The sequence below is a fragment of the Cryptosporidium ubiquitum genome, assembly GCF_001865345.1.
Source record: "Cryptosporidium ubiquitum isolate 39726 chromosome Unknown contig_3, whole genome shotgun sequence".
NCBI lineage: Eukaryota > Apicomplexa > Conoidasida > Eucoccidiorida > Cryptosporidiidae > Cryptosporidium > Cryptosporidium ubiquitum.
Window position 1 is genome coordinate 524,418 of NW_021639817.1, and position 20,953 is coordinate 545,370.

Here is a 20,953-nt window from a genome sequence, read left to right on the forward strand (position 1 = left end):
GAAAAATACATGAAAAGCTAATAATTTGATTTAAAAGATAACTTAAGAACTTCAATGGATAAAATGAATATAGATTTAAAATAAAATTTTTTGTAATATGCTACCAAATGAGGAGATTAATTGCTAGTATTTAATATTGAGTACCAAATAATTCAAATTTTTGGAACTTAAATGAATACTTGAAAATTCACAATTTGAAAATATTGTAATTAATTGTTTAATAATCTAATTTTTTTTAGTAACAAATCCAACAAATTTTATTATTCATCGTAGAAAAATGTATCTGGCCACCATTTCATAATGGGTTCGAGCCTTAACTCTAGCATACTTGTTGGAAGAGTTAGAGAAAAGTTGCTTAACACTTTGGGGTGAATAACGCCCATAATCCCAATAACTATTTGCTTATTTAACATTGTTTTTTCAATGTCAATACTCTTGAAACAATCTTTAAGTACCACTTTTTGAATATTGATTTGAACACTTCTGGTTGGTAAAAAAGTGGGATCATTAACTTCGCAAAGAGAATACATGCCAATAATATTCGGGTGTATTGCATTGGGTTCATCAAGTGAGTATTTTGCAACAAGGCCCAGTTTGCTTAATAATTGGTCAAGAAACCCGTGGATCTCTTCAAGCCCGCTACCATTTGAATTACAATATGCTATTGCAACTCTTTTATCGTTTCTAGCTCCTGATGGAGTATTATCGTCCAAAATGACGACATCGCCTACTTCAAATACTTTTTGTGGAAGTGGTAAACTTTTATTAGAAGCCATTGTTTTTAACAAAGATTGAATGAGTGTTGTTCTTAGAATTTCAAATTCACTCGTTTTTGCATCTTTAACTACAACTGAGGGAAAGTTTAAGCTATAATGCGACTCGTTTTCTGGTAAATTTTTCAACCCAATATTCTCTTCTCTAAATAGACTTTCAAAACAATCAGAATGCTTGCAAAGAGCCCAGTTTAAAGCTTCTGAAATTCCTAAAAGAGAGAGCTCGCGTTTTACTTGTTCTGACATTAAGTTTAATTTATCAAGATCACAAAAACGCAACTTTTTCAACTGAATGTTATTAAACCCATAAGAAATTCCAATATCCTCAATTATATCAACTGGATGTAATATATCTGATCTATTAATTGGAACAAAACACTTCAAAATCCCATCCTCTTTATTAATAATCTCCGAATCTATCATCATTTTGCGAAGCAAACCTTGAGTTACATTTGTATCCAAAATTGGTTTGATACCAAGTAGATCGGATGCATCAGATGCCTTAATTACAAATTCTAACCTTTCGATATTTGGGGTTATTATTTGATAACTACCGTTTGACAAAATCTGGTATTTGTGAGGAAATGGGGGATATACAGAATGTTCATATTCAACAATAACCGGTTCGATTTCAAATTTACTTTTACTATAAAGTGAGAAAGCAGAAACAATTTGATTCAAAACTATGTAGGCTCTATTGTAGTCCGTTGCAGTTACTTCAATAAACACATTTTTTGTATCCAAGGTAATTTTGCTCTGATTTCCGTTGATTAGCGGAGGAACGGATAATACAATTCCATTTTTATCTGTAACAACTGGCAGTAAAATCTCGTTTTCTACCAGTGGGACATATTTTTTTAATTGTTGATGTTTACTTAGTAAATCTAATAACTGACTTCCATCAACTTTTGTTGTTCCAATCAAAGGTACAAACTGAATTTCATTACGTGGTTTTGCGTCATAATAAAATGGGCCTTCAATTTTGTCAAGATCATGTGTACCAATCGAAACCAGAGATCTCTTCCTACATATATTATTGTGTAACTTCTCCTGGTAATCAATAAAACTTTTATAAATATCTTCATTGAAACTGAGGTCTCTTAATACAGCACATAAAATAAAAGGACGTAATTTGACGACATTTTGTCTAACAATCATCTTTTGATAACTTTTTCTAGGTTTCAAATTAAATAGGGGAATTTCCGAGCTACCTATAAAACAACCCAGTGCAATTACAAGGCCTTCCAAGCACAGAATATCAGGCCGATTCGCAGGAATCTCGATCTTTGCTACATTCTCTTTTAGCTCCTCATCAAATTCTATAGAATCCAACTCCAAACCATAGTTAAAACAAAGCTCATCTAACCACTCACTCGTTACTTCTTTGTTTAAATGAGAAGAAAGTAATCTTGTACTTACTGATACAACGGGCATCTTTATAATATAGTGAATTAACAACTTCAGACACGTAATAAAATTAAAGTGGCGCTTTACAATTTACATAAAATGAAAGTTGAGGTAACTAACTTTTGATTTGTTATCTGCAATAATCATATTCACTAGGGATTTCTTATTAGAGTTCTATACCCTCAAACTTTTAACCTTGTTAAAAGTGTATCAAAGACGAATACTAAGGCAAAAATGTAAAAAATAATAAAATTTTCGTGTTTCCTAAATAAAAAACGTTAAACTCCTATTCAGAGTTCAAATTTCTATATAAGTGCAATTTTAGACAAATAAATTATAATAATCTATATTCAAGAATTAAATGTCTTCAATATCAACTCCTTCTGTTTCATCAAACTCAATTCCGACTTCATCATACCCATCTTCGAAGATATCAGATTCATTGATCTTTGTTGTTTCGGGAATTTCACCTTTAGATTTTAATGCTCTAGCTTCATCTGGGGTATATTTAAGAATAATATCGCCTTTTGAATCTTGAAAGTCTCTAAGAGAAACTAATACAATATCGCCAGGATTTACCCAAACCTTCTTTCTCATTTTGCCCCTAATATGGCAGAGACGTTTCTGCCCATCAAAGCAATATGCATCAAGTCGCCCATTACCCAACATTCTCTGAACTTGTCCATACTCTTGTCCTTCCTCTTTAAATACTAGCTCTCTCTTGTCACCCTCACTATCATTTTTTCCTCTCCTTCGATTCTTTCCTCCTTTTCCTTTATTCTTTGGCATAATTTTTCAAGAAAAAAAAAACAGTTAAAAAATTAGAAATGTTATTATCTCAACGTAATGTTTTAACAAATATATGCAATAAATATTTGATCAATCTAATAATGATTGATTTAAATATTTATTTATTTAATTATGAAATTGAATTCGAAATTTTAACTGAAATAATTTATATAATATTTTTATATTTTTGTTTATAATAAATAAATATTAATTTCTTATATTTATTAAATACAATGATTCCTATTTAAAATATTACCGATAACTATTTTGATTATCAGAATAATATTTATATAAATTTACGGTACTTTGACGCCAAAAAAAAAAAAAAATATAACGGGGTCGCAAACATTCGGAAATGTTTAGAGATTCCAAATTATGGGAATATTTGAACAAAAAATTAATTTTAATAGCATACCAGTGTATAAAGTAAGGAGATGGATATCTTCAAAAACTGAAAAAATTCTTGGAAAAGAAGACGAGATATTTATAGATTATTGTATTAACCAACTTAAATATAAGATCAGAAAGTCTGCAGCAGAAGAAGAATTACAAATATCGCCAAATGAGCTTGTTAAAAATATCGAAGGATTTCTAGGTGAAAAAGCAACTGAATTTGTAACTGAGCTGTGGGATTACATATTAAGGTCTGAAAATAACAATGAAAATTCTTCTCAAATTCAATCGAGTAAAAACCATAATTCAAAAAAAAATATGAATTTAAAAAGAAATTTTAAACATTCCAATGATTTATATAATGATGAATATAATTTTATTAGGCAAAGATCAAAAAATAATGAAAGAGCTATATATACTCGCATTTATAGAAGGAATGCAAACTATACATATAATAGGTATAATCCAGAAGAAAGTTCAAGATTATTTCCAACAATAGCTCCAAGACGTTCAAAAGAAAACAAAAGAGTCAGATCTCTTAGCAGATCGTTATCTCCAGAATCGTATGAATCATATGGTATCAAAGAGTATAAATATGAGAAAACCCCAACAGCGGAGGAAAATTTTAGTATTGATAAAATAAATCATTTAGAAAAAAATATTGACAAAATCAGAGAAACAAACGAAAGGATATCAGATATAAGGAAACGCAAAACTTTTGAAATCGAAAAAACTTTTTCTTCCAATACGAGTTCATTGGACAATCGGGAGCTTGAGTCCCCAATTCTAACAAATAATAAAATTGAAGAACATCATTTGAGAATGAAAGCATTAGAAGTGCTTAAACGAAAAAGTGAAGTTAAAAATTGTAGATCAGAATCCGAAGAAATTCTTAGAGCTCGTGCTATTGAAAAATTTATAAAAAAGAAACCAATTAAAACAAATTAACTTCTTTATTTCGAGAGTACTAATTTATATGTTATTATTTTTTCTTTATTTTTTCTTCAATAATTCGATGATAAAATTATTATATTTCGAACAATAATTTTCGATAGAAAGTTGAATTCCTTAATTTTCAATAATATAAATATTAGGGGACTCCATATTTATGACATTCACACTATCTCATGTATTGGATTAGATGGTTCATCTTTCTACTTACAATATATTCTTCAAGTATAAATGTAGAAACAAAACCTGGGATTTCGGCATCTCATGGTAAAATTTTAATTTCTAGTGCAAATAATCAGAATGATCACAATCAAATACCTTCAGCATCAAATGGAATAAATGGAAGAACATTTGTTCATGATAAAGGTTTACATGTACAGCCAAGAATTGAACCCCCCGTTTCTCCAAAATTGTTATGTCCAAAAGGCTACGACTTGGTTGACGGGAATTGTCTTTTTTCTCACATTATCCCTGCAAATATTGACTGTCCGGATGGATTTGAAGTATTTAAAACAAACTTAAGCATAGAATGCATTAAGAAGAACTTGGTGTCTGCGCAATTAAACTGCAAAAATGGAGCATCACCAAAAATATTCGACAACAATGCATACTGCCCTACAGAAATAATAGAAAACCCGTCAATAAATTGTCCTTCAGGTACTATACAAAAAGATAATGAATGTATTGTTATTGAATCAAAACCCCCAACATTAAAATGTTCAGATGGTTATTCCTTGGATAACGATTCAAATTGCAAACAAGTTATTGAGTCAAAACCTTTACTTAACTGCCCTCCAAATACTATATTGGAGCAAACAACAATGACATGTGTTACGAAAGTTATTGTAGAACCTTTAGAAGTATGCCCACCAGGAGCAGTTCCAGTAAAATCTAGGGACCTAACCGATATTAAAGGGTTGCTTAACAGAATAACAAGAAATCAAGATGATAAATTAAGATATTTACAAGAAATACCCACATTGGGGTCTCTAGATAGGTACAATAATAATAATCCATCTCCAGGTAAGACTGTTAGTACAAATAATTTGGAAACTCAAAACAAATTTTTTAACAATATGAATGAACAAAACTATAAAAATTTAGAAAATGACGGCTTGAATAGCAAAGATAAAATTATTAACTCCGGATTGGGCCATACTAATGATCAAATTAAATCACCATCTAATATTTCGAATCAGGAGAAAAAAAGTTTCAATTCTGGTTCAAATGTTTATGTTTCAAATATCCAGGAACAATTAAGTGAATATAAGAAACCTATTGGGTCCAATGTTGCTCAGGCTGACACATTTTATCAAGCACTTTACGATTCAAGTAGAGATTTAAAAAATAGTGGTGGAATAATTAATGAGTCATTAATTGGAGATGAAGTAATTTGTTTAATACTTCAGTTTACAAACCCTAAGGTAGAGTGCCCACCTGGGCTTAGTCTTACAAAAGAAGGGATTTGTGTACACTCGGATATTTTCACACCAAAGAAGACTTGTGAAGGTGGGATTGAGCCTGATAGCGATAATATGTGTGTAATAGAGAAGTTACTTCCTGCGGAGGTTGAATGTCCAAAAGGTTACACATTAGAAATTGTCACAGGTATGTGTATAAAAAAAGAAATAGAAGAGCTTGTTTGTCCAGAAGGAACGATATTAAATAAAACTTCGTTGAAGTGTGAATCTGAACCAAGTTGCCCAGAAGGATTTACTCTGAATAACTCTACTGTAACTTGTGAAAATGAAAAGTCAGAGCCTCCTCATCAAAAATGTCCTGAAGGGACTGAATATGATGAGTCCTCTAGCTCTTGTAAAGTAAAGGATGCCCAATTGCCATTGATAATGTGCCCAGAAGGCTATGAACAAAGAGGGGATGATTGTGTTTTGGATAAAAGAATCCCTGCTTCTTATTACTGTCCATCAGATTATTATCAGACAAACAAGAATGATTGTGTTAAATGGTATCAGGATTATTTGCTTCAATGCCCTCCGTTTTTAGAGCTAAAGGAGGAAGTATTCGCTTATAGAACTGATTTAATTCCTCCGCCTGCTGCTGGAAGAGGACCAGTTCTTCCATATATGGCATTAGGAAGAAATTTACAACAGATTTCCTACGAGAACTTAGATGAATTTTCTGAACAGAGAAACATGGAGTTCAAAAGGAATGTGAATAGAAATGGGTTCGGGGATCATACGAACATTGGGGATGGGAATCATAGAAAAAGATATGATTATTTGAGCTCAACAACCCCTATTGTGATAAAAAGCTCAAAAGTCAGAGGGATGGTCTGTTTTGGATGGGGGAAAAGATATAAAATGATTGTAAATTGCCCTGAAGGGACTACTTTGCTAAATGAAAAGTGTATTGAAACTAGAATAATGCCACCGCAGTTCTTTTGCACAAAAGGCTATACCTTTAATGAAATTGACTCTACTTGTTTATATGAAGAAAAAATTAATCCGAACATAGAATGCCCCGCATATATGAATCTAATGATTAATAAAACTGGAGCCCCTGTTTGCATTGGTAACAGGAGAGAGCCTGCGGAAGTCAGTTGCCCTGAAGGATTTGAGTGGTTAGCCGATACATTAAATTGCCAATCTCAAGAATTTGCCCAGCCAAGAATTACGTGCATAAAGGGTTATTCAATCGTAAAAGAAAGTACAGGAACTTTTTGCAAAAGAAGTGATTCAATCAAACCTACACCCAGTTGCCCACCAGAATATAGGTACGACAATTCCAATCAAATTTGCATTTATGAAGTAAAACTCCATGAAGTGAGAGAACGAGATGAAAACTTAAGAAATTCAATTACAAATATTAGAACAAATCTGAATTTATAAAATTAATTCAAGATAGTATTTTTTCTTTTGTTAGATAAATTTTCTAATCTTTCAAGTTCCAACCTAAAAAATTTCTCGAATCTATGCTTTGAAAGCTTTTCCTCACCATTCATTAAAGCTTGGGTCCTTGCTAGCATAATCCAAGTATGTAATGTACTTGCATGAACCAAACTGCTGAGATTTGATCTTTGCCTAATATTTACAAACTCCTCCACAATATAATCTTGTGTTTGCTTATCAAAATCTAACATCTCAACACAACTACCTACAATCGAAATATACAACTTTAAGATAGATGAAAAGTTAAATTTAGAGAAATGGGAAGTCTCGATTCCAAATTTGTTCTGAGGATTGAGACAATCAGTATTTGCTTCAAAATCTTTAGAGTCCATACAAATTGAAATACTACTTGTACTTGTGAAAATGCTTTTCTTATTACTAGTTAGAATTATGTAATTTGATTCGGTTTTCATTGGAATTTTGTAATTTGTAAAACCATAATTTACATATCCATAATTAGTCAGCAGTGAGATATTTGAGATATTCTCTAAGCCTTTTTCAGATAATTCTCCTTCTTCAAGGGAAGTTTCATCCAAAACAATTAAATTTCTTAAAAGTGGAATTTGAAGAGTTCCTGTAACAAAACAGTCATTCTCAGAATCAAAATATGGTGTTAAACGTCCATAATTTAGGTTTGAAGTATTGGCATTTATCCAAAGTAATCTTGGAAAATGGTTTAACAAAAATGATTTTAGTTTTTCAACAAACTCCTTATTACACATAGTTATATGTAACACAATTTGAGGTGGATTTGTTATACAATTTTGCGTATTTTCAGTATCTGCCTCAAATTTTAACTTTTGTCTACTACATATACACATCAAAATGTACTCGGATAATAAGTTATTACCATTACATATTTCATTAGAAATGTATTGAACAGAAATATTATATAATTCTGGAATGCCACTTAAGCTCGGATATTTATTTTCAACTAATCTTCCAAGAAATTCACAAGTTTTCAGTGGAGAATAAGATTCCCCGAGGAACCCATCATAGCCTATCTCTGGGCAAAAAATAGGGGAATAATTTGATATACGTTTAAATGAAATCACGTGAAGCACAAGTCTTCTTTGAGTATTTGAAATAAATGTTTTTAAGTTATTACCATCCAATTTCTCTTCCATTCCAGACATGTAATCAGAACTGTTTAAATTTTCAAGTTCAACTGTAGTTAATACTTCTACAAGTTCATTAATTTTTATATCGTTTTTGTTTCCTTGTTTATTAATATTTGATTTATTTGCATAACTATTTATGTATTTAGAAAAAATTTCTCTGGACTCAACTTCAATTGAGCAAATGTATTGTGGCAATTCTACTGTAAAATCGTAGATCTTTATTATGCATTCATCAAACTTTTTGTATATATCTGAAAAATAATCAATATGATTAGTTCTGCCTTCAAGATTGTTATCCCAATACAATTGATTTTCAAATGGAACTGGCACAAATCTATATAGACTTCTAGAGTTATAAACCTTGTCATTTTTGTATTTTTGGGCCGAATAATCAAATGCATCAGTAATACCATGGCGTGGAAATTTCTCATTATCAAAATCATTCTTTGATATAAATACTTCTTGTTCTTGAAAATATTCTATCATCCCTCTAGCCACAAAATAACCCTTTGCGGACTGCTCAATTGTTCCATTAGAAATTAGCTCATTTATGTCACATTCACCATCATTTAAATGTTGAATAAATGTGTTCAATAAGCTTCGCATTTGATAGCAAATTAATACACACTCAGTTAGTAATAAAATTTAGAAATAAAAGCAATAGTGAATAATAACTTATTGGAAAAAATTTACACAATAAAATCAGTGCATAATATCAGGTATTATTATGTTCAAACTCCACATGTCATTTTGGGATTTGGTTTAGTTATAAGTAAAATACCGGTATGTAGGGTGTCTTGTCTATATATGAGACGGTCGCCATAATTAACACTTGTATAGAGACGAAAGCGTACTCGCACTTCTTGAATAACAGCTTGAAAAGAAGTTGTGTAAAATCTATCTTAATACAAATTAGCTGGAATTGTATGCGAATTTTGTCGTATATTATTATAAGAAATTGTTACACATTAATGATTTTCTCTGTTCTGTCTCTGTGACGAGAGAAAATGGACCCGTTGTCTGCTAATCCTCGTAAGTTTAAAGATAAAGGATGTGAGTAATATGAATGATAAAACAGAAGGCATCAATTTTTTGTAATCTGATTTCCTCCGATTGAGTCAAATTGAATGGAATGAGATTGCCGATATGCAACTTTTTCCGAAAGTGTACTTATACACGTTCATATTGAATGTCTTCACAGTAATTCTATTACTACATCTTTCTTTTATTGACTTTATTAATTTGAATGATTTAGGCAAGGTTTTTGTCGGAAACTTACCACCGGGCTATGCTGAACAGGATTTAAAAGATTTTTTTTCAAAAGTTGGTGAAATAAAGAAATTGGAGCTCAAACAAAGATTTTGTTTTATTGAATATGAAGATGAGACACAAGCAGAAGCAGCTCATCGTGAATTGGATGGGGTTGAATTCGGAGGGCAGGTTATAGCTGTTCAGCCTCATGATCCAATGGTTAGAAATAAAGAGACTAATGTTGCTAACAAACCTCAATATAATCGGCCCTTGCCTTCTGATGGCCGGGGTCCTCCTAGAAAACATTTTCGTGTATGCGTTTTCAACCTGGATGATAACGCTTCGTGGAGAGATCTCAAGGACTATGGCAGGCAAATAGGCGAAGTAAATTATTCAGCAGTTTTCCATTATCAAGGACAGAAAGTTGGAGTTGTGGAGTATCTAACTGTCGAGGAGATGAAGAGAGCATTAGAAGAAATACCAAATCTTCCGTTTTTGGGAAAGTCGATCCGTGTTGAGGAAGATGTTGGTCAACTAGATCGTGAACTTGCAGCCGCAAATGGATATGGCACGAAGAGAAGGTCCCCACCTCCGTTCACATCAGGGCCCTATAGTACAGGAGGTAGAGTTCGTGGAAGATACCCTTCACCACCAAGGTTTAGAGTGCGCAGTAGGTCTCCCAGACGCGATCCATATGACCGACGTGAGCGCTCCCATCACTACCCTGATGACCGTTATCGTCGAGGGTATGATGACCGTATTCCACCACCAAGGGAAGATTATTATAGGAGAGATGAAATAAGAGGTGGATATCCAGCAGAGAGATACCCTCCACCTCCGTATGATGACCCTAGAGAAAGATACATGCATGGGTCTGAGCGTTTTGATGACAGGTATCCAGGAAGAACTGTTCCATTTGACAGGAGGAGCCCATCCAGAAGTGGAGTAGGAGTTGGGCCTATTGGTGGAAATAGTGGTATGAATGTACAAAGAAGTGGTCATTATGGAAACTCTGTTAGAGGCTATTACAGGGATGATGACCGTGATCGTGAACGCGATCGAGACCGTGATAGAGAGCGTGACCGTAGATCTACAAACGATCAATACTCTAGCTCTTATTATTTAAGAGATGATAGGGATCCACCAGGTTCTAGACCGTCAGGTGGATATTTATCTAGTGGAGTTCCAGCCGGTAACCGTCAAAACGTTGCATATTAATTTCTATTACATTAATTACCAGTAGACGATACATTGAGAAGCAACTGGCAACAGTTATTTATTTCTTGTTATTCCCTTGGAGCTTTCAGGGTGTAAACAAATGTTAACTTTTATTTCAAAAATGGTTAAGTTTTTTAATGGTGGTGGGCATATTTAGTAGTTTTAGCCAGTGTGGCCAATTTTCTTTAATAACTGGAATATTAAAATTTACAAATAAAACTATTAATAGATTCCTCATATTATTACAATATAATCGTGAATAAATGGCTTGCACTCATATCTTTAATTAAATGCTATTACTAGCTCAGTGTTATCTGTGACTATATAGCTCTTGTTCAGCTGTTTTTTTCCCATCAGATTGGTTGATTTAATGCTGCTGACAATTTTATCTCTTTCTTCTTTTACTTTTTAATCTTTACTGATCTCCCCAATAAGCCTTACGAGTTGTGGTGGTATTTTGGATATTTATCTCGTCTACTTAGTGGAACGGTTACTTTTTCGCCTCTAAGTCGATTTATTTTGTGGTTGAATTTTGCACTTAAGTTAGAGTTCATTAGTATGGGCATAAATACTGGGGTATTCGTGCGGAAAAATTCGTTTTTGTGTAATGAATTAGATATCTATTGAAAATTAGCAATGGAGGTGCAGGTCTCGGATAAGTTTATGGCCTGGATTTAACGACAAATAAGTCAGTTTTACTATCGATGGATATTGAATAAGGAGTTTTAGATGTATATTTACATATAAATATAGTTTATTAATTAGAAACATTAAAATTAATTAATTACCTAATTTCTACTTTTTTTGTTAAAAATGGTAGAAAGGGACTTAGTTGCACTTAACTTATGTTTTTCCTTTGATAATGCTGGGTTAAGCCTCATATATGCAAATGGTTGTACTCCATTTCTCGAAATATCGCCTTTTGCATTTTTACTCTTGAATTCCTTCGCACTTTTAACAGTTACATGTTGTTTTCTTGGCCTCTTTTTTTGATTTTGATTATTCCGAGTGGTAGAATACAAAGTTCTTTTGTAAGGTTTAACGGTTTCGTGTGTTGATGATGGTTTGTAATCAGTTTCAAGATCTTGATCAGCGGCTTCAATATTACCAAGCTTAGATTCTTCATTAATAATAACTTTATTCAAAACTTTATCAAATTCCACGGTTCGATCGCTAATAATATTAGACCTATTAATTATTTTGTTTGGAACTGAACAAAGAATTCTAGAGGATGCTTCTGAACTCAATAAATCAATTGGGTTAATCACATTTCCATAGCCATCATCAACAATTGTAAGAGATTTACCTGTATCTTTATAATTATTTGAGATGATTTGTTTCATTTGTGAGCTTTTACTCACTTTAACTCCAAATGATCGTTTTCTCTTACTATCAAGTTCCTCATCACTTGAAAATTCATCATCGTATGGTAAAGAATGGGTGATTTCTTCATTATTTAAAATCAATTCTTTAGAGTCAAACTCCTCAACTTCATCAAATATGTTATCGAATGTATCTTGGCTATTTTTAAATGTTTTTTTCCTAGACAATTTACTCATTTTCCTGATTAAATATCTATATAATTGATAATGTTGTGTAGGAAACACTTGAAGAGTCTTTTCAGCACCAAATTTTTTAATGATCGAAATTAAGATCTTTCTAACATGCATACGGAATTTTAAAGCACAATGTTGGTTATCCAATATATTTGAAATAATATTCGGAGTATAATTCCACATAAAGTCGTTGTCTAGACGGAAAAGGCATATTTTAATGCATTTAAGGCTATTCACATAAATTAATGGATTTACGTTATTTAAAGAATGAACAATAAAGTTTACAATCAATTGTAAAATAGAATTATTCTGAATTGTAGAACCATTCTGCATTAGATCGCCGTAATCAAAAACTATCTTAGATAAGGAAATTATACATGAAACTTCTATGTAGCCATTTTTAATTTGTCCAGTGTTGATTTGAGAAAGTGTGATTATTTTTATGATTATTGTCTCCAGAAATTGATCATATTCTATATAACATTCAATTAAGGATTTTAGAAGTGCCATCGCATTTATTCTTACAGTTGCATTCGGTTCTCTAATGCTAAATAGAATCTCCGGAATTAAATTGTTAATGATTTGACTTTTACCAAAATGGAGAACAAATTCTTTATCTTCTATTTTCTTTAATAACTGGATAAACACTCTGAGGCAACTTAATCTATGCTTTAGAGAGTTAACAGGACATTTACCACTATCCAAAACAATGATTTGCCATAATTCAGACAGCTGATTCTTAAATCCTAAACATGTTTTGGTACGGTCTCTAAGTGTTTCAAGACCTACTTTTAAGCCTTTATAGAGTCTTCTTAGTAATTGCGTTCTTACATTAAGGTGCTCTTTAGAGTCTCGCATCATTAAAACTTTCAATAGTCGAAGGAAGTAAAAAATGATTGAATTGATATTATCAACACTGATACGTTTAAACATCATTATTGCCACATCTAAAAGCGCAATAATTTTACCACATGAGAAAGGTAATTTTGAAGATTCTACTCCTTGAGCCAAATTTTCCCAGACAGTGTAGAAGTTCTTTAGGTTTTTTTGCAAAACAGATTCGTCACAGAAAGGAACGAGATTCTGGATACAAGTTAGATAATGTTGAGATTCTTGTTCCTTTGTTATATTCGCTTGGTTTTCTTTATTATTTTCTGAATTGCAGTTTAAGAATTTGACTATCAGGAGTGAAAGAAATGTATTTGAATGTAGAGTTAAGGCTTCTGTGTTTTTCATCCAAGTTTTTATTGCAACGTGATATTTTCTATTATCAATATTACTCATTTTTCTTGCATCATAAAAGTCATCTTCATTGTCATTTGAAAGACCACGACCTATAAAAGTTTGTCTAGAAATTCTCAAAAGAGCATTGCATATATGGTCCCTCATACCAGCTCTTTCCAGTAACTGTATCATATATGACCTTAGGTTTCCGTCGTTACTTCCAAAAGTTTCAATGAAATCAAGTGGTTCATCAAAAAAGCCCGGAAGTAAAGCCCAAACTTGCTCTTCAAGAATATTATATAATCTAGCATAGTTGGGTTCAGTAACCTGATAATTAGAGCAATATGTGTTTAGTTTAAGTGCTATTGGGAGGAGATCTTTAATAAAGAAAGAGAGTTCTGTTCTAGTAATATGAACTCTTAGTAATGGAAGTAACCAAGAATTACTCTTTATTGCAAAATTACGATCGGATAATTCAACGGTATCAAATGATAAAGGTCTTTTCTTCAATACCAACTTCGGCCCAAACGCTCTTGTAATCGATCCTACAATTCTTCTAAGTTCTTCCTTTAAGTTTAAAAGATCTTTGTATTCAAAAGATGGATGATCTGATACACCACAAAGTGCAACCGACGCCATATTTAAAGTTTTAGTAATAACTTCATCAAACAACTCGATCCCAATATTCCTTTTAATTCTTAATAATTCCACATTACTGTGATAATAATTAATTATTACTAATTCATCCCATGATTCAATCATAATCACCAGCAGTCTCAACAATTCTGACCATGAAGGTTTATGTCTGTAATCATCCAACATTGAAGAACATAATGGTAATAATTTTGATATTAGTAATTCAAATAAATCATGCTTTCCAAAACTATTTTCTAATATTGGATAGTCTAATATGCTCTCTTTGAATTTAAAAACAAGCTCTATTAAAGAATTAAGAACTGTAGAGTGAATAACAAAATCGGTTGTAAACATGAACTGCTTTAAAGAGTGAATAAATATATCTATTGAAGTGCCCATATTTAATGGTTGATTATCTTTTTCGACGGAATTTAATAAGACATAATTTAAGCAGTTAATACAAGTTTCTAAATATGCCCTTATCAAAACATCATCCTTTATTTCTTTAAAATCGTTTGTAAGATTTTCTAGTGTATATGAAGGAATCCAAATATGTTTAGATTCAAAATTAACTTTTTCTAATAAAAATGCTTGACTTTTCAAACATTCGAAGGCATATTTTGAAAAAAATCTGTGTTGCTTCAAAGTACAGAGCTGTAACAAAGTATTTAGATATTCCTTTATTTGACTTTGATCAAAGAAGTTAACCAGCGAAAAGTAAAGTTGGTTAATTGGAAGTAAAATTTGTTCATTATATTCTGAAGCAAACCCTTTAGATGCATCTAACTGTCTCTGCGCGTATATTGAGAGATAGTATAATGCTAGTTTGTGAATGGAAAGTAGAATAAGTGAGTTGTCTGGAACCATTTTTATTAAATCAATAATGCAAACCTGGATCTCGAATTTTTGTTTTTTGGGAATACGAATTTCTAAAAGAATTTCCATTAAAGTAGTAAATACTTTGGGGCTCAGTTGAATACTATCAAAAATTAAACAAAATTGCTTCAATGCAGAAACTACCTGAAATATTTCAATTTTTGTGTGTTCGTTTTTAGAAATAATAACTAAAGTGCCAACCAATCGGTTAATAATTACCTGTGAAATAGCTAGATAGTTTATTCCTAAAACATTCATATCCAAAACTCCCAAGATTTTTTTTTGTAGGATTAACAGGCCAGCAAGAGTTTTCTGATCTTTACTTGTATAGATATTATCACCAAATTTGTTTTCTGTAAGAAGTTTTTCAATCGCTTCAAAAGTTAGATGAATGAGCATAGGAACTGTACAAAATCCATTTCTGGAAGTGATTGATTCCTTGATAACTAAAAAACTTTTATATGCTTCTAAATATGATTCTTTTTTGAGGGATGATAACTTGAGAGTTTCCTCTAAATCCAAAACTAGTGGATCCATAATTATTTGCACCTTAATTGTCTTTTTCAAGCCAAAATTAGTTATTAAAAAGCATAATTAAAAAACTTTCTTTTAATAACAATCTAAATATATTTAGCTAAGACTTGATAGAATAACGGTAATTAAAATATAATGGACAAGCTTCTATACCGTTATGCATATAACGTTATGTCTACCCGTTAGGGCTGACTTTACCGGTTTATTTAAGAGAGCTGTTTCTTTTTTTTGTAAAGGTCTATAGCATAAACTAAACAAATCTTAGAAGAGCTAATGACATATATGTGTATATTCACTTGATTTATATTTATTTCATATCTAAAAACTGTTAAATATTAACTAATTTTTAAATTAATACATTTTTTCTTGATAAATTCATAGTTGATTGCATTAATGCCTAAGCAACACGGGAGAAGAAAGAAAACAAGAACTCATACAAAGGAACTTGTTGAGGAGGAGCTCAAGTCTATTCCAAAATGTTTTGTATTAAGAAAAGGCAAGGTTATTAAGCAGTTAAAAAGCTTGGTAATGGATTTAAGATATCTAATGTCTCCATGGAGCGCAATAAAATTACAGGAAAATAAATATAACAAGATCAAGGATTTTGTTAGTATTGCAGGCCCACTGGGAATATCACATATTCTTGCTTTAAGTCAAACAACATCTGGCGCATATCTTCGAATAATTGTATTACCTTCTGGCCCAACTGCAACATTTAAAATCGAGAATTTCAGCTTAATGCACGATATTAGATCTTCACAAAAAAGGCCTAGAAGCTGTAGTTCAGACTATTTAACATCCCCATTATTAGTATTAAATGGAATGAAGAATTTACCTTCAGATAATTCCTCTGGTTCCATACCTTTGTATTTACTTCGAACTATGATTAATGGAATGTTTCCTGCAATTGATCTGACAAAGATACAAATAAGATCTTGTAAAAGAGTTGTTCTTATTGAATATAATAAAGATAGTCAATTGTTTGAATTAAGGCACTATGCAATTATACGCCGTCCAGCAGGAGTATCAAAATCAATTAAGAAGTTATTACTAAAGACAAGAGATCAAAAACTCTACTCTATTGGAAGAGGGGACGATATGGCTGATTATGTTTTATCTTCGGAAAATGGAGCTTGCGCCTCAGATAGCGAAGTTGATGACGAAGTGGAAGTAAAAATACCAATTTCAAGTGGAAATCGTGATGAAAGCCAAATGGGATTGTCAGAAAGAAGCGGTATTTATACAGGAAAGGTTTCCGTATCTTTAAAAGAGCTCGGTCCAAGAATATCAATGAGACTTGTTAAGGTTGTTGACGAGGTTTGCGATGGAGCTGTTATTTACCATCGTTTTGTCAGAAAAAGCAGCGATGAGTTAAAAAAATTGGAAAAAAAGGAAATATTGTTAAAAGAGAAAAGAAAAGAAGAAAATGCCTTGTTTAATAATTACAATAAAGATGGGAATTTACGTGAAGAAACATAAAAAATAATAAGCAAAGTTATCTCTATATTAAAATTTAGTAAATTTAGTATAATTCAAATAATTAGTATTTTATTAATTTATTTCAGAAAAAACTTGCTAAATCTTCTTTGTACTTGACTTTTTTCCGAAATGGTTTTCTTGTATTCATTAAACTTGGTTCCAATTTTCGTATTATTACACCTGAACCTCTTTAAGTATTCTCTTACGTCACCAGGTTGTAAAGCCGCTGCTTTTAACAAATCAATTATTGAAACAAGTTCGTTGTCATACGGATCACCTTTGAATACAGGAAGTACGATAGAGTTTTCATGTTGAATCTTTGCGGAGTATGATTCGTTATCAACAAGAATTACCCTATTCAAATTTCTTCCAAGACAACCGAGATTTTTGAACAATTTTCCATCAGTTTTTGAAAAGTGGTTTTTATCTAGGATTCCAATTATGGGTAAGTTCCATTTTTCAATAATTTCGTTTGGAATTGGAAATGATTCATCACTCCAAATAACAATTTCATAATAATTCTTTAACACATTAAAAAATTGATCAACACCTGGCCTTTTTACGATCCCCCAACCATTTTTTCTAGAATGAGTAATTTCACAAATTAACCCACGCAGGCCAACTACAAGAGTTGGTAAATTTTCCGGATATCCAAGCTGATCAAAATCAGGTAACAAAGGTTCATTGTCAGGAGGAATTAGTTTATTAATTTGATCTAGTAACAAATTATAGCTCCAATCATTAAAATTCTCGAATTTATTACAAAATTCGGATACACTAATTGCTTTTTTTTTAATAAGGAAATAACCAAAACATATTGTGATCCCCATTCCAAACAAGCCTTTACTAAGATTCCTGGATTCATTGAGTTTTGCTCCACTGCAGCTTGCATAGTTAAAGTTTCTAGAATGGTTTTTAAACAATAAAGCGCAATTCTTTTGACCTAGCCTCTCAAAGACATTTCGATACGAGCGTTTGTATAGAAGTTGTATATTTAAATTTTTTATAAAGAAAATAGAGGCATGCGGGGAAATTAGCATATTTTGCCTAGAACATTTTAAAAAAGCGTTTACAAGCATCTAAATTTTATTAGAAGCTAGAATTTCAAGAAATCCCTGCCCGCCAGTAAAATCTAATTAGAACAATTTAAACATCTTAAAGTGAGGTGCCAGCGTGCTTCTATAACTTGGCTTTAAAAACATGGAAACAATAATTCAATGAATAGGTGTTATATTTGCACTTACCATTGTTGCAATACATGTAGGAATATTTTCTGGTAACTCTATCCAGAGTTTATGGAGTATTTTCTTGGCTTTAAGATCAGATGAAACACTTCTTAAAGTTTTTTCATCTGGACAGTTAAGAACAACTTTTCTCATTTCGTTAATTTCTCTAAGGTATTCTTTAACAGATTCTTTTTCAATATTTTCAAAAATAGCTGCAGAGCTTTGTTGAATTCAATACATTTGAGAATGGGCCGTTTAAACAAATTCAGTAATATATAACTAACCTTGCATGACAGGCCTGAGCTATAATTGAACCTTGACTCCATCCGAGATCTGATCTAATTAAGATGTATTGAATAATTTGGTCTTTTCGATCCATTTCTTTGACAGATTTGTTTAAGTGTTGACTACCTCCCGCAAAAATATAATTAAAAATATAATAAATGGCTAATTAAAAATCGTTAATCAACAAATTTTTACGATATGAGGATTTGGACTTTGTGAAATATATTATTTCCTTTCATTAATTAACATTTTACCCTAAGAAATCTTTATAATATTTTGTCAAAATATTTAATTTCTTTTAAGCATGACATTCACAACAGTGCTGATCATTAATCTGGTGATTATCATTTTGAGCATAGATGTGGCTGCATTTTGAATGCTGATGATTACAGCATTTATGAATATGCATTTCGTCGTGTGGGTGATTGCTCATTTGGTGACTTTGAAAATGTTGAGGTTGAACGTATGTCTGTGGAGGAACATATTGTTGACTTGAATCATTTGCATTTATCAAAACATTTGATTGAAATTCATTGATTGCCTTTTCGTGATCTGATATTTATGTAAAAGTAAGATAATTTGTGCAATGTAGGGATTGGAAATTAGAACAAAGAATTGATCAATTTACAACTTACCAGCAAATGATTTAGCTTTAGGTGTAAACCTATGTGAGGTTCTTAGGAGTGTCCACATAAGTATGAAAACCGCAATAAGCAGGAAAACTGCCAAAGTAACAATAACTGGAACAATCCAGGGAGCCAACATATTTATTAAAATCAGCTTAATTTTGTTTCTATTTCTCTTTAATTATAATGGATCAGAACATTACGTTGAGTAGACATAAACGTATTTCTGACTTTATGTGATCTAGAGACTAAAAAAAAAAGAATAAATACTAATAATAAACTATATAAAAATTGAGTTCAATATTTTACTTGTTAATGACAATTAATAGTAAAACTTGAATAGAGCGTGATTTGCATACTATTCAAATCTCGAATATATACAATACAGCGAAACAAATCGTTTCATAAACTCATGACTTAAGACTATTCGAAACTTGCATCTTGTACTTCGATAGAAATAGTATAACACCTTTTATCTTCACTAGTGCACCTCTCGAGTTTCGCGAAACACTTTATTTTAAGCCCTGCCTTTGCTTCCATGCAATCTTGAAATAATATTATAGTTTGCTTCCAATGCGTAGGTTTATTATAAGGAGATGTGGACAACACAACAGCATCGGAACGGTAAGAAGGGAATTCTACATCAAACCACACTATAAATCCATGAACAAAATCTGTATTTTTTTTCACTTGAAGAGTAAAATATGATTCAATATTGTCAAGTTCGCTGACAGTTTTAATTTTCAGAAGATCCACATTAAATATCTGTTCATAGGAAAAATTTTCAACATTTTTTGATTCTACACCAAGTATTAAAGGCGACTTCATATAACTAGAGCGTATTATTTTTCCCATTGAAGTATAATCAAATCCTTGGATATTATTGATTCCTTCAATATTTTTATCCCAGAAATCTTCGATTTCTACTAATGATACGTACAAAGACGCTTTTCTAGGAAAAATAAGACCGGTTTTGGGATTTAGCCATTTATCTCTAGCAAAAATTACACTGTCAAGCATTCCTTCGTGTAACAAATAGAAACCCATCCATTCAGAAATAATGATATCAACTTGACTAACGGGGAGCTCAATTTCTTCTATAGTCCCATGAATGATTTGCACTACCTTTGATAAGTCGTTGTCCTCAACAATTTTTTTTGCTAGTAGTGATATATTGCTCCCGTCCACAGCGAATACTGTTTCAGCTCCGCATTTTGCTGCAAGCATAGATAAAATTCCTGTTCCACATCCTACATCCAAAACGATTTTTCCTCTAAACAGTTCTTTATTCTCTTCAAAAGATCTTTTATATGCTTCAACTCTTTCCACATCTTGAAGCATTAGTTGATGTACCAGAAGATCGTCATAGCTTTTTGAGTAACTATCCAAACTTGACATCGATTTTTTAATTTAAGCAATTTTATATTGCTGGGGGGAAGGGGGCGGGGGTGGGGAAAGGTAAAACAGAAACTTGATTTGTGAAGACGATTAAAGTTATAAACGAGTCAAATATTCAAAAAAAAATTTGCAGACAATACAAGGCGATAAAATTAATATTGGCATCGCGCCTATAAAATTATATAACTAGATCTAATTGTAGGTTCTGAGCAGCTCCACAATGATTTTTCAATTTGTCTTACATGGCGGGAGCATATTATGCCCACTGTGTGCTATATCTATTTGTTTATGGCGGTAATGG

General features: G+C 31.8%; 11 protein-coding genes across 11 annotated transcripts; 4 read left to right on the plus strand and 7 right to left on the minus strand.

Moving 5' to 3' along the window:
- Positions 1–260: 260 nt before the first annotated feature.
- On the minus strand, positions 261–2,207 carry cubi_03562 (phenylalanyl-tRNA synthetase beta subunit; the record flags this gene model as incomplete). The annotated part of the gene is made up of 1 exon (XM_029020575.1): positions 261–2,207. One exon carries the CDS (start codon positions 2,205–2,207, stop codon positions 261–263), a length of 1,947 nt encoding a protein of 648 aa, XP_028875019.1.
- Positions 2,208–2,537: 330 nt separating this feature from the next.
- On the minus strand, positions 2,538–2,969 carry cubi_03563 (translation initiation factor EIF-1a; the record flags this gene model as incomplete). The annotated part of the gene is made up of 1 exon (XM_029020576.1): positions 2,538–2,969. The coding sequence occupies one exon, from the start codon at positions 2,967–2,969 to the stop codon at positions 2,538–2,540; it is 432 nt and encodes a 143-aa protein (XP_028875020.1).
- A 375-nt stretch (positions 2,970–3,344) lies between these two features.
- Positions 3,345–4,310, plus strand: cubi_03564 (PWI domain-containing protein; the record flags this gene model as incomplete). The annotated part of the gene is made up of 1 exon (XM_029020577.1): positions 3,345–4,310. One exon carries the CDS (start codon positions 3,345–3,347, stop codon positions 4,308–4,310), a length of 966 nt encoding a protein of 321 aa, XP_028875021.1.
- A 179-nt stretch (positions 4,311–4,489) lies between these two features.
- Positions 4,490–7,162, plus strand: cubi_03565 (oocyst wall protein 4; the record flags this gene model as incomplete). Its single annotated transcript, XM_029020578.1, has 1 exon — positions 4,490–7,162. One exon carries the CDS (start codon positions 4,490–4,492, stop codon positions 7,160–7,162), a length of 2,673 nt encoding a protein of 890 aa, XP_028875022.1.
- Positions 7,163–7,164: 2 nt separating this feature from the next.
- On the minus strand, positions 7,165–8,949 carry cubi_03566 (uncharacterized protein; the record flags this gene model as incomplete). Its single annotated transcript, XM_029020579.1, has 1 exon — positions 7,165–8,949. One exon carries the CDS (start codon positions 8,947–8,949, stop codon positions 7,165–7,167), a length of 1,785 nt encoding a protein of 594 aa, XP_028875023.1.
- Positions 8,950–9,350: 401 nt separating this feature from the next.
- On the plus strand, positions 9,351–10,812 carry cubi_03567 (splicing factor SRP40; the record flags this gene model as incomplete). Its single annotated transcript, XM_029020580.1, has 2 exons — positions 9,351–9,375; positions 9,599–10,812. 2 exons carry the CDS (start codon positions 9,351–9,353, stop codon positions 10,810–10,812), a joined length of 1,239 nt encoding a protein of 412 aa, XP_028875024.1.
- A 788-nt stretch (positions 10,813–11,600) lies between these two features.
- cubi_03568 (uncharacterized protein) lies at positions 11,601–15,641 on the minus strand (the record flags this gene model as incomplete). Its single annotated transcript, XM_029020581.1, has 1 exon — positions 11,601–15,641. One exon carries the CDS (start codon positions 15,639–15,641, stop codon positions 11,601–11,603), a length of 4,041 nt encoding a protein of 1,346 aa, XP_028875025.1.
- A 390-nt stretch (positions 15,642–16,031) lies between these two features.
- cubi_03569 (RNA-binding protein) lies at positions 16,032–17,117 on the plus strand (the record flags this gene model as incomplete). The annotated part of the gene is made up of 1 exon (XM_029020582.1): positions 16,032–17,117. One exon carries the CDS (start codon positions 16,032–16,034, stop codon positions 17,115–17,117), a length of 1,086 nt encoding a protein of 361 aa, XP_028875026.1.
- A 77-nt stretch (positions 17,118–17,194) lies between these two features.
- Positions 17,195–18,722, minus strand: cubi_03570 (RNA polymerase II CTD NL1 interacting protein like phosphatase; the record flags this gene model as incomplete). The annotated part of the gene is made up of 3 exons (XM_029020583.1): positions 17,195–18,196; positions 18,362–18,563; positions 18,628–18,722. 3 exons carry the CDS (start codon positions 18,720–18,722, stop codon positions 17,195–17,197), a joined length of 1,299 nt encoding a protein of 432 aa, XP_028875027.1.
- A 204-nt stretch (positions 18,723–18,926) lies between these two features.
- On the minus strand, positions 18,927–19,393 carry cubi_03571 (uncharacterized protein; the record flags this gene model as incomplete). Its single annotated transcript, XM_029020584.1, has 2 exons — positions 18,927–19,180; positions 19,264–19,393. The coding sequence occupies 2 exons, from the start codon at positions 19,391–19,393 to the stop codon at positions 18,927–18,929; spliced, it is 384 nt and encodes a 127-aa protein (XP_028875028.1).
- Positions 19,394–19,677: 284 nt separating this feature from the next.
- On the minus strand, positions 19,678–20,652 carry cubi_03572 (uncharacterized protein; the record flags this gene model as incomplete). Its single annotated transcript, XM_029020585.1, has 1 exon — positions 19,678–20,652. One exon carries the CDS (start codon positions 20,650–20,652, stop codon positions 19,678–19,680), a length of 975 nt encoding a protein of 324 aa, XP_028875029.1.
- Positions 20,653–20,953: the final 301 nt, after the last annotated feature.